At 40.4% G+C, this 12,420-nt stretch overlaps 1 protein-coding gene across 2 annotated transcripts in view; it reads left to right on the forward strand.

Moving 5' to 3' along the window:
- The first annotated feature begins 2,634 nt into the window (after nucleotides 1-2,634).
- The window catches only part of NMS (neuromedin S), a 20,337-nt gene continuing 10,551 nt past the window's right edge, over nucleotides 2,635-12,420 (forward strand). The window contains exon 1 of one of the 2 annotated variants that reach the window (XM_017737183.1): nucleotides 2,635-2,852. In XM_017737183.1, coding sequence (XP_017592672.1) covers nucleotides 2,783-2,852 — 70 coding nt within the window. In that variant the 5' untranslated portion in view covers nucleotides 2,635-2,782. The remainder of the gene's footprint in view (nucleotides 2,853-12,420) is intronic. The other variant, XM_017737184.1, reaches the window with a different exon arrangement.

Raw genomic sequence — 12,420 nt, forward strand, 5'->3', positions numbered from 1 at the left:
TTATTGCTGGTTATAATTTCCCCCCCCCCCCCCCCGCCTCTTCCCTCCTTCCCCTTGAGTGTGGCTTTCCGGCTGGACTCACATATATACACGTGTATACGTGTGTTTGGGTTGTTGCGGTTTTTTTTTTTTTAACGGCTAAAACATCTTTCGTAGGTCACTAATGCTCCTGTTTAAAAAAAACCATATAGATGTGGAAATCACAGAACCATTAATATTGGAACAGACCTCTAGGATCTTCGAGTCCAACCGTTTCCCCAGCACTGCCAAGGCCACCACTAAACCGTGTCCCCGAGGGTCACATCCATATGGGTGCTGTGGGAAGGTGATTGCACCGCTGCCCTGGGCAGTCTGTACCCATGTTTGACAACCCTTTCCACAACGAAATTTTCCCAAAAACCTGACCTAGATCTCCTCTGGTGCAATTTGAGCCTGTTTCCTCTGGACCCATCACTTGTACTTAGGAGATGAAATCGATCGTTGCTCGGCTACAGCTTCCTATTAGGGAGTTGTAGAGGTCAAGAGTCCCTTTCCATGTGACTCTTCCTCCCTGATGTTTCTCCAAACACTTCTTACTATTTCTTCAATTGTCTGAGGCCCACCATCAGGCAGGAAAGTTGCCCTTCGCCAGGCAGGAATGAAAAAAAAATGTAAAAGCAGCTGGCAGAGCCAGGCATTGCCCAACGCCTCACCCTGACACGGTAGACACAGGGCGGGTGTAGGCTCCAGGAGAAGAGGAACACTACCCTAAACCACTGTGAGAAACAGCTGTAGTGTGAAGGCTGGTGTTGTCTGAATGCTGCTGTCCACAGCCTTTAGCTAAGCCCAGGCTCCTTTTCCCCCAAAGGCACTGCATAGTGCACACAGTCACTGCACACAGCTGTACACTCAGTGCTCAGCTCACTGGACAAGAAACATGCTCACAGTGGACAAGCAAAATGCTCACCTTGAGGACTCTGATACACACAAACCCCATGAAAACCCGGTGATGGTGATCTTCTTAACATCTATTTAAACAGGTCCTCTTGAGGACATATTGCAGTCTTAGAGGGCACTCCTCCCTGTTAGAGGAGTATTTAGGCCCTCTGATCCATGTCTTTTCAGACTTGACTACCGTGGTGCACTTTGCTGAAGCCTGACCAAGGAAGTCCAAGGATTCTGTCACTGGTACAGATACCATGGCCAACCTATGGAGCAGAACAGGGTAATGCAAATGCGTTAGCAATTATATGCTCAGCTGATGGCTGCTGGTCTCCAGTGAAGCAGCGGAAACACAGATCTCACTGGGAACCAGTGGCCAAAAGCCAGTAATCAGAAAACCAATTCTCTGACTGACTCTATGTTTGTTTGTATCAGCACCTTGGGACACCACATTCTTGTGCATCCCTTCCTCTCTACCTGTGAAGTAGAAATGATGATTGTGACAGTTACCTTGTTGGCAAAGCACGTTGGAAATCTGTGGCCAGATTGTGACTGTGTCACCAGTCTGAGTCTTGCACAGGCTAGAAAGCTACTCCTTTCTTCAGGTTTCAGTGATGACTACCGTTTCAGCTACACACAGATTTATTAATAAGCAGTCTCCAGCTGTGGAACCAATTCCTGCCAGATTATCAGGCTCAATTTAGGAACTTTAACCTTTCAAGTATGTTGTTACTGACATGTATAATAATTAATCCAGTACAAAAGAGACCAATTTTCCAAATTAAGCACAGTTAATAAGCTTTGTTGTCAGTAATCAGGCCTGAAAGTGTCTGATGACGTTGAAGAATGTGTTGCATAGGCAACTGTACTGTTGGATTGTATAGTTGCTACTTCAGGCCAACAGGATTCTTGCTACTAATAATGCTAAATTGTAGTGGAGTTTAGCATTTCAAATAGGCAGCAAAATTGATGTGTGAGTCTAGGTTCTTTTTAATACTAGAGAATTTTTACATTGCCAAAGAGATGTAAAGGATAAGTGAGCTGGTGAAAAGTCATCCTGCTCTCTCTGGGATATTCTAGAGTGTCTTTCCCAGATATGTGATGCTAAAGCCAATGGAAGTGATGTACCCATTTTTTCTGTAAAGACATGGGCCTAAACGTAAAAAGTTGATCTTTATAACATGTTTAATGTTTATGCCACTAAAAAAAGGGGTGTATGTCCTAATAGGGTGTATGTCCTAATAACTCTTGTATATCTTTATTCCGGGTTTGACATTTCTCCTGGAACAGTCTTACAAAAGATCCACATTTGCAGGTTGGCCACTCAGGGAAGACCAGGTGTAGCTCATGCAAGCATTTTAAGAAGTTATCTGTCAGTGGCAGGCTGTCATGACTGCCCTTGGTATAAGTTAATTCTAAATAGCATTTAAGCATACCAAAATGTTTAAATGAGCCTCTGTCTTGGACAAGGTAAGCAATCATCCATAGTGCAGTTTGCATTTGAGCACATCCAGCCTAATCACACTGAAAGAACCTTTATTTTCCTTGACCTTCCAAGCTCATCCTATTCAGCAGAAGCCTGGGCTTGCCCATATTGTTAAACTTATGCTATGTTTATTTTTTGCTCTTTGCAGTTATTTCAGGTTTAAATCCAATGCCAATTACTAGGATTAGTCTTGGTAGCCCTTTTGAGTCATGCTTTGTTTCCATAAGAGCTGACCTTAAGACAAGTCACCTGCTCAGCATCAAGTACTTGCGAAGATTTAAATCTTATTTAAATCAGTAGGAAGACGTGCTTTTCCTAGTGCACTGCCATTATTAGTGAAATCATCTATCTGTTTCATGACTGCATTTCTGAAGCATGACTGATCACCAAAGGAGATCTCTTGGGTACAAGTACCTTGATTTGCAGATCAGACATGGCACCTTTGGTATGTAACACATTTATTAGAGTGTGATCTTCGTCACCAGATTCTGTCTCTTTCTGGAACTTAAGGGAGCTTATTTAAATGTGGTTTGTGTTGATACAAGATACAACATATAATATACTTTGTGGCCTCTACATTATTAAGAGACACTGTGGAAATAAAAAAAAAGGCAGGCCAATGAATGCAGGGAGATACAGCCTCACACAGATGCAGGATTTACTAATATGGCATAAATATCATACATAAAGTAGCATGTGTTTCCTGGATTTTTTAAAATATAAAATAACTTTAACAAAGAATAAAGTGCATGTCAAAAACAGCTCTTTCATAGGAAAGATTGAGGTGTGTGGAGGGACTGGGGGGACTTAGGGCTGATATCTGTAGCAAAAACATACTGCCTGTAGTAGGGGTATAATCAAATCCATAAGCAGCAAATGAGATGTGTTCATTTGAAGATTAAGTTAACTTTTTATTTTGGGTTAGAGGCAAGTTTTACCTTGATCACGAGTGCCTTGGAATTCTTAAATCTTTGCATATCATTACACAATTTGATTGCCTTTGAGAAGGAGACAAAAAGTTTAGATTGAGGTAAGTAGGTCATTAGCTGAACCATCTAATTTATCTTATATTCTTCAGACATTTAGTCTGAGCTGGTAGTTTGAAAAGGGAAAACAGCTTTGTGAAGTTTATTAATAGCAAAGAACAAAACATGCTGCTAGACGCTGGACTAGAGTAGCTAAGAACTACATTTAATTATCAAACCAATTTCAATTAAAATTGAACCTAATGATTCAAAATTAATTATATAGGTCATAAAATGAGTGCAGCCAATCAGCAAACTATCATGTCAATGTAGCAAGGTAAGTCAATTCTTTAAATAAAAATCAGAAATAACAATTGAATTTTAAGTCCCAGTTATGGGTGTTTCCCAAAGTAGAGAAATTAAGACAATTGACTGAACCACTTAGTGTTCAAAACAAGTTAGTGTATTGCAAAGCGACCTGCTACCCTCTTTTAACCCTCCCCTCTCCCCACAGCTCAAATCAGACAGCTGGATTCACCAACTTTCATTTTGCTCTATGGCTGGCAGAGTCAAACTGGCAAGCAGCTGAGTCTTAAATTCACCTGTTGCATTCCCCAAGGGACAAGTTATTTCCAGGCTACTCCCAGGTGACAAAGTTGCTGTGACCCTGCAGGTATGGTGCTCACGGTTGCATCTGTGACTTAGGCTCCAGTGAGGACAAACTGCAGGTGCCCGTGCACCTGCCAGTGCTGTGCCTTGCCTCAAGAGGAGCTGCAAGATTGGCATTGCACAAATAGAGAGCACCAGAGCTGCTCTAGGCTCAGTAAGAAGTAAGGCAGATTTCAGGTGGAGGTTTTTTTTGTCACTGCATTTCAAAAAGGATTATTGAGTGGAGGCAGCTGTGCTGCTCTGAACCAATACTTCTCTTTACCAGTGTTTGAGATTACACTCTAAAATATTGGAAAAAACACCTAAGGACAGCATGCTAAGCAGAAGACACAATTCCTGACATATCTGATACCAGTAGTACTGCTGTAGCAAGGGTTGGGAGAGCTGTTGTCTTCTGCTTGATTATCTCCACATTAGAAAACTGACCAGTTTTGGGGTAAGTAGAAACACCTGAAGGAGGCTGAGGGGTGACTTGGGTCATGGGGGGATGAGATTAAAAAAGAAAAGTGGGGGCAGGCAGAGAACCTGGGTCCCATTTGCTAATGAATGTATGTAGGATTAGAATATTTTACGTTAAGTGGAACAGCCTTCACAGGGACACTGAGTGCTTCAAATAATTTATAACTTGCTGTTTAGGGCTGGCTCTTGGGAGGTGGCAGATGTGGTATCTATCAGGAGGAATTTGAACATTTGTTTCCCATATCCTTATAGTTGAATAATTAATTAGGAATCACACCACTCTTGTGAAGGCAAGAAAAAAATGTTTGTGCCAGAAATTCAAGGAAATGTAAGTCTAAAAGAGTTATCCTAAAATGACAGGCATTGTGCTACAATCCAGACTTGGGAGGGCAAGTGGGTGAGAGGTGGGACTTCACCTCTGTTGATACATCCTCCTGACCAAGGCACTGCAAATGCAGACTGTGCTCTGGCCACAGGGAGTGACTCTCCAGGGAGGGCCCACGTCCTCCTGCACAGTGTGGCCCCTTTGCCATACCTCAGAGTGTGGTCCTCTGGGGGCATGGTCCTCATCCAAGAATAATTTTGGAGTTATTTATATGTGACTGTTTCCAATGGAAATTAAGAACCCATCATTTTACAAAATCTGATGCCTACTCCATAGTTTCCTTGACTCTTTAAAACAAACAAAAAACAACAAAAAAAATCCCCTCACCCCCCAAAAGAAGAGAAACACAAATTCTTTGTGTTTTTAGGGGATTTTTTTGCTGCCTTCCTGAATATGAGCTGTTAACTATGTTACCATGTGTCCTTAACTTACCATGCATGTTCACATGCTACAATATAAAAAAACAAAAAAAGGGACAAGGAATTTCCCCAGTCACCACATAGACAGAAATAGGGATGGGAGGAAAAATTAAGAGGAAGTAGTTGGATTGTTTTGAAGAACAGGCCTTTGGAGTTGTAACACTGAGGTGAGATGAATTCTTCAGTCACTGAAACTTACGTTGAAGTTTCTTGCCCTTGAAAAACAGAGACATCAAGATCTAGCTTTACCTTGATTCTCTGTGGCAAATTTTATTTCCTTCAACTCAATGTTTCTGAAGATATTAGAGCACAGCCCGTCTTGGGCTGCAACAATAAAATCTTGTTCTCACTAAGGTGAGAACACATAGGAGATTGTCTATTTGAAAATGCCCATTTCTAAAATAGGTGTAATTTAACCAGTTATGGCAACCACCACCAAAAAGATCCCTGAAAATATGACGGGTAGGGTAAATATAGCAAGTTTTAGTGACACTGCTTTCAGCCTCACTACAAGGAAAAGGCTTGAGAATATAAGATGATTTCAACATTTAATGTAAAGCTTTGAGATCTCCCGAAGTATAACTGATGGTCACCAACTAGCCTCTCAATTTATTCAGTTCACCCAAAGAGCAGTTGATGTTTTGGAATTGTGACCGCCAGCCATGCATCAAACCTTATGTCAGGACCAGCCATGATAGATCAACCATGAAAAGCATTAGGTTTTATCTCCAGAATTTATTCACCTAAAAAGAGGGAGAATGATTTTACGTCTTCTTTCTATGTATTCAACTTAAATGAAAGAAGGTTAACAAGATGAAATTCATATTCACAGATGATCTCTGAAAAGTATTATAAGATACTCAGTTACAAAGCATACAGTTAAATGAATAAGTCACCTGTTGCTATTGCAATTGGTATTTGATAAAAGGCAATATTGAAGGTGCCAGCTTTATACTTCTAGAAAAGAAAAGTCATTGTTTAATGCTTTATATCCATCACTGTAGTGTTTATGAAAGTATCATTATGTGTTTTTTCAAGTGATGTTGCTCTAAATTGCAAAATCTACATCTGAGCTCAAAATAATGAAACGAAATAAAAAAAGAGTAAGCCAAGCCAAGATGTTGTTTTCAAGTATGAACCAAGTGTTATGATTAAAAGTACATTTTTTTAGTGGTTCAAGATACCATCTTGTAGCACAGATCCTACAGACTCTTTCTCAGCTCTTTTAAAAATATTGTGGGTAGCCTATATCAGCTGTATTAAGCATTCCTCTCTTACCATATTACAGCATAAATTCTTACTAAATACAATCTTTTTTGACCATTTGGAGCCAAACCTTTCCCTTTCTTAGGCTGTCAGCTCTTGCTGTCAGGCACTAGATCCTCTGTTCACCTTCAGGCTCTGCTCACAATAATCTTTGAGAATTACAACTATTTCTTTTTTAGTATAAGGAACACCCCAGCCCTGCATTTGGAAGCATCACACCACTTAGGCAGGCATATTTCCACAGCAACACTGTCTTTCTTTTAAGTTGTATCCCCAGAAAAGAAGGAGGCTGCCATCCATCCATCCATCCATCCATCCATCCATCCATCCATCCATCCATCCACTTACCAATTCCCTCTAGAGATTTTGTCCTTTTATATTTTGCATCATTTAACTAGTGGGCTTTCCTGGTTTGAAAAAAACCCTACCAGAGCAGTTAGCATGTACTTTGCTGCGACATCCTTATTCCCTAATTTACAAATCTTTGTTGAGCACTCACTTCATTAAGGAAACTGTGTCACTAAGCAGTGACTCATTGATCCAGCCACTGCAAAGAGGGCAGATTATTTTCTCCTTCAGGAACGATAAACAACAGCAACACACTGAGCCTTATTCTCTTGGGTAACTCGTGGTGCCACATTGTGTCTTGCTCTGTTGTTGTCTAAATGCGCTCCTGTTACAGAAGTTCACAGAATTCACAGAATGTCTGGGTTGGAAGAGACCTTCAAGATGATTGAGTCCAGCCCATGCCCTAGCACCTCAACTAGATCATGGCATCGAGTGCCATATCCAGTCTTTTTTTAAACACATCCAGGGATGGGTCATATCAGCTTCTGCTGTTCTCTTGATATTGCTGGAGTTAGAACAGGAAAATTAATTTTGGCTATGTTTTCTCCAAACAGAAGGCAGGGAGCTCTGCTTGATTTTTCCTTTTTTTTTTTTTTTTAATTGTCACACTGTAGTCATTATTGATGCCATGATGATTTTTTGCCTTTTCTTTTATACCCCTTTTATATACCTTTTTATAGCTTTTTGTATTCTTAGTGTTTTTTAGCCTACATTCTTAGACTTATTTTGTTAAGCTAGGAGACCAAACATCTTAGAAGCCTCATAGTTAAAGATCAAAAAGCCCCAGACACCAAGGTCCTCTCCAGAACACATTTTTTAAACTAAGGTAGAACCATCCAGGGGAAGGTTCCTTGAGGAGAAGGGCTCACTTGAGCCTCTCACTGGGGAATCTTTGATAGATATGCTAATTAGTAAAACCTATAATGTTATACCTGATCTATCGGGTGTGGGCATTGCAGTGTGCGTTTCAACACATTCCACCTGGATGTGGTGCACTTAAGGATCCTTAAAATAAATACTGAAGTAAAACCCCTTTTTCCCTTCTAACCATGTTTGATTCTTAATTTTAAGACCAAGAAAAGGCATCATTATGAGGTTATCCTTAAGCCATTGCACACAGATTTCATCTTATCCAACTCCTTCACACAGGAAAAATCTCTTTTCTTCACTAGCATTTTACAACTGGATAAGTGAAGCATGTTATTGATTCCATGGCAAAAATAACACTGCTTTAAAACAATGCTTGATAATGGTAGTTTGATATAGAAGTTACCTCAAGACTGCCTTTCAGAGTTGCAGGCAGACCAGGAACTGCAGCAGCATCACTGTTTTATGCCAAAAACTCTGCAAATTGCTAGAACCTGCCAGGCTACGCTCTGAAGTGAATGTGTATTTCTTTTAATGTAAAACCAACAGAAATTGGATACACAAATATGTTTCTCATGTAGAACAGAGGACATTTAAAAATATTTTTCAAATGATAGCTTGGGTTTTGGAAATATATCCAATACACTCTCTAGAAATTGTTTCTGTAACTTTATTATGCCTCATGAAGCTTTATCAAGGTCTTTATTGGCTTCTTTAATGTTGTACTCATTTATCTTACTGTATTTCATCGTAGATGAATTGATTTTGACTTTACATCATTCTTCACTATCCCATTAAACACTATCTTCTTCAGACACTCTGTTGCCAGCTGGGAATATGTTAACTCTGTCAACAGAAAGAAAAAGAAAATTGAAATTGTATGCAGTTAATTCTCCTGTCTCAGGACTATTCATCCAGCTAAATAAACATTACATGATCTCCAGTTTCATGTGACTTCATGATAAGCACATACCTCTGGCCATCATAAATCTCTGAGGTTTGCAGTGATAAACTAGACAGGATTTGCCAGTTAGTGCACTGTATCTTTTTATATTAACAAATTATGAGATGTGGTCCCAATGTGTCATCTCTGCTAAACCTCTCCTCAGTGACATGTACTTAGAAGAAAGGTACCTGATATAACCATTGATGTGGCTGCCTGTTTTGGCTTTTCCTTCATCTTTAACAATTAAGTCTTTCCAGGTGAAACTCTAAGCTCTCTGCTCACTTTTAAGTGGGGTGCCTTACAGCAAATTATACTGCAGAGAAAAGTCTGTCTTCTCCACTTACATGCTAGAGAGGCTCCAGCCTCCACATTTTTCTGTAGTAGGGCTGAGACAGGCAGGGACTGCATTTGACAAAACATGAGGGATAGAGTAGTCCTCTGTTGAGTCAGAAAGTAGTTTTCCCTGTGGATAAGCTCTCCGCTCTGTTCTTTGGTCATTATTTCCTTCAAATTCTCTCAAATTTTTCCCCTTCTTCTTTGGCTTTGGAGTAATTCCTTCTTTATCTTGGAGCCTTCAGAGCCAGCAGATAGTGCAGCAGTTGCCATTTAGGACAGAAGATGCATTGTCAAGATGTGTTGTTATGAAGGGGAAAAGCAAGCTGGCCTTACTGCATTTTGTGCGCAATGTTGCTAGCATTGAGGGACATTCAGGTGCATAATTATCCCAGGGAAAAACTGCTCATAGCTTAAACCAACTCAAGACTGAAGTAGTTTATTGAATTATTAACAGCACATAATTGGTCAGCAACTGGTGAAAAATATATTCAAGAGCTATACCAGGAGATAAACCTCAACATTAGACACTCACAAACTGTTACTGAACTGGAAATTTTTAAACACCCTTGTATAACTAATCTCCAAATGCTCAAATTCTGCACAGGGAGGGACAAATGCCCACCGCTCTCTCCAGGGTAATGGGCTCCACTCCTGCCTACTTCTCCTTTGGGGGATGTGTGTGCTCTGGCTGTGTGTGATCCCCCACTGCTCCCAACACTCCCTGAACCCTCATGCCACCAAGTGAGACCTGTTGGGCCACAGGTGCACGATCTGCACTACATCCACTGGGTCATCCCTACTGGGTGCCAGCTGTGTCCCCCAATCCACATGGGTGCTGCAGTGCCAGTGCTGAGCAAGGCCCCTGTCACTGTCAAACCCTGCTCTGTTACCATCACCAGGGCACTACCCTCTGTTGGAAATTTTGGTCCATCTTTTGCACATCTTTTGAAGCTCAGTCTATTTCAACAGACTCCAATATCCTGGTTCCTGTTAAACCATGGTGATGGTCTTCATCTATAAGCAGCACCTGTTTGGGCAAGCATCTTCTCAGTTTCTGGTGTTCCACTCGTGCTTGTTGACAATCAGCTTCCTGTCTTACTAAGCTATTTTGTGAAGGGTGGTCCACAAAAACATTCCCCCCAAATACTTACTAAGAAGAGAAAGTAAATACAGATGGAGGATAGGAACTCCCAAAACGTCTGTATTCCTGCCACCACACTATCATTCTCCCTCATTTGTCTTGTCTAGCTGGTGCATCATATTATGGGAGGTCTTTTTCTATGCATTTCTGTCTAATGGTGTGTCTAGATCTTGGACTGGAACTTTAGCCCCCGTTGGGCCTGGAAAGGGCTGAGCAACACAGTTCCCAGAGCAGAGATCAAGTGAGCAGAAGGGCTCATTCATGGAGTCCTTCCCCAGGCAGGGAGAGCTTTCTTAATTCAAGGTTTGGCCTACATGGAGCAACTAAAATCAAGAAGATAATGTGTAAATTGGGTGTTAATGGATACAAATTAATTCTGTATCTATAATAAATACCACCATGCTTCTGCAAACAGACCTTTGGGAAAGGATAACAAAAAATCTCATTCAAATTTATTGGAGAAGAAGATTAAAAGCTTTTAAAAGACATTCAACTGTAAAATGGTTCCTTCAAAGGAAAACCTGCCTTTTGTTTGCCTGTGATTCTTCTGGACAGCTGCTTGCAGGCAGACCAGGCAGATCTTTTGCCATAGAGGAAAGACGTATGTGTTCTGGGCACAAAGGGCTTTAGGACTCAGGTGGGGAGAGAAACAGCTTCTGAGGATGAGACGCAATTCTCAGTAGAGGCTATGGACAACACATCACTACTGACAGACAGGTTTGGACCCTAATCCAAGCAGTAGGATTAGTATTAGTGGTTCTTTGTTTATTGTTGGTTTACAGTCTGGTCTGACTGCTAGACCCAGAAGTGCATTTCCATGAAACTTGCAATTCCAATATTTTGAGGCCAATAAAATCCTCTAACAACTGAAAAGTTTTGCTTTCTGATATAGTAGAGCTTTTGTGGAGTGATATAATCTAATGAGATTTAAAAAATACTCAGGCCAATGAGTGTCAAGGCATAACCATTTTGGCCAAAGGACAGCATAAAAATTAGCTTAAGTTTTACATCTTAAGTCAGAAGGCATACAACAGTTCATACAAATGACATTTAATGTGTAAAAGAAGCAATCACTTCATTTTCAATACCAGCAATACTCTGTAAAGATATAGCTGACTTGAAAGAGAATGAGAAAAATGAATTACTTTCATATTAAGTAAGTCAAGTTACTTAAGAAAAACACAGGTATTTTCAGCAATAAGTGTAAGTGACAGTGTTTGAGTACTTACTCATTTTGAATGGCCCTCAACTCAGATGTCTGACAGGATTAACTGTTGATAAGTATGGCTAAGGGAGCAGAGCTTTGGGTTAAACTCTTTGCTCCTCATTCAATAAGTGACATGTAAGTTGGAGTGTCCAGAGGCTTGAGCTCCAGTTATTTAAGCACTCAGCTTCCCAGATGGGTTGGTTTTTGTGTATCATGTTAAAGTCAGGCAGATGATGGGTCATATCACTAGTACAGGGTGGATGGGTCATATGATACTGAAATAGAGTAACGTAGTCTGGTGATTTCTTCTCTCTGGCTGGTGGGTTAGAGTGAGTGATCTTTGAGGAAACATAGTCAGGTAGTAAAAATGGTCTGGGACTGGCTCTCCCTGTAGTCAGTTCTTGGTGAGACAAACATTTATTTTCAGCTACTCTCTTCTCATATAGTAATGGATATGTAGGATTTGGGTATTTGCCAGAAATCTGAGATGAATGATACACATGTTAAGTCCTTTACTCTAGTAATCAGTGTAAGGTATCCACAGACTGTGGTGATCCCTCTATAAACACAAAATTATGATTTACATATAGCTATACTCAAAGAAAATTAAAGATACAAATGAAGTCATTTAGATTTAGGAGGCATGGATGAATCAGTGTCAGCATTATAATTCAACTATTAAAATCAAATTTGTTCAGCTGGTGCTGTGAAGTATGTGTCAGCCACTCCAGCATTTGACTCAGAGGCCACCTGGAAATTTATGGCAGGGCTAAGATGCCAGGAATTAATCATTCTGGACAAATCCTTGATGAAAGCTCAATTGCAGATATTGATTGAGTTATCCCACCAGTTGCCTGAGCAGAAGAGCATACTGCTTCCCTGTCCAGCTGGGGCAACACCAAATAAAATTAAGCCAAGTCAGAGCTCCAGGTTAAAGATCTTTTCAAATGTCTCAAAATCTAGAAATTATACTGATCCTTTATCCCACTGTAGCCAAATACTTCC

This window comes from Corvus brachyrhynchos, unplaced genomic scaffold (assembly GCF_000691975.1).
Source record: "Corvus brachyrhynchos isolate BGI_N302 unplaced genomic scaffold, ASM69197v1 scaffold83, whole genome shotgun sequence".
NCBI lineage: Eukaryota > Metazoa > Chordata > Aves > Passeriformes > Corvidae > Corvus > Corvus brachyrhynchos.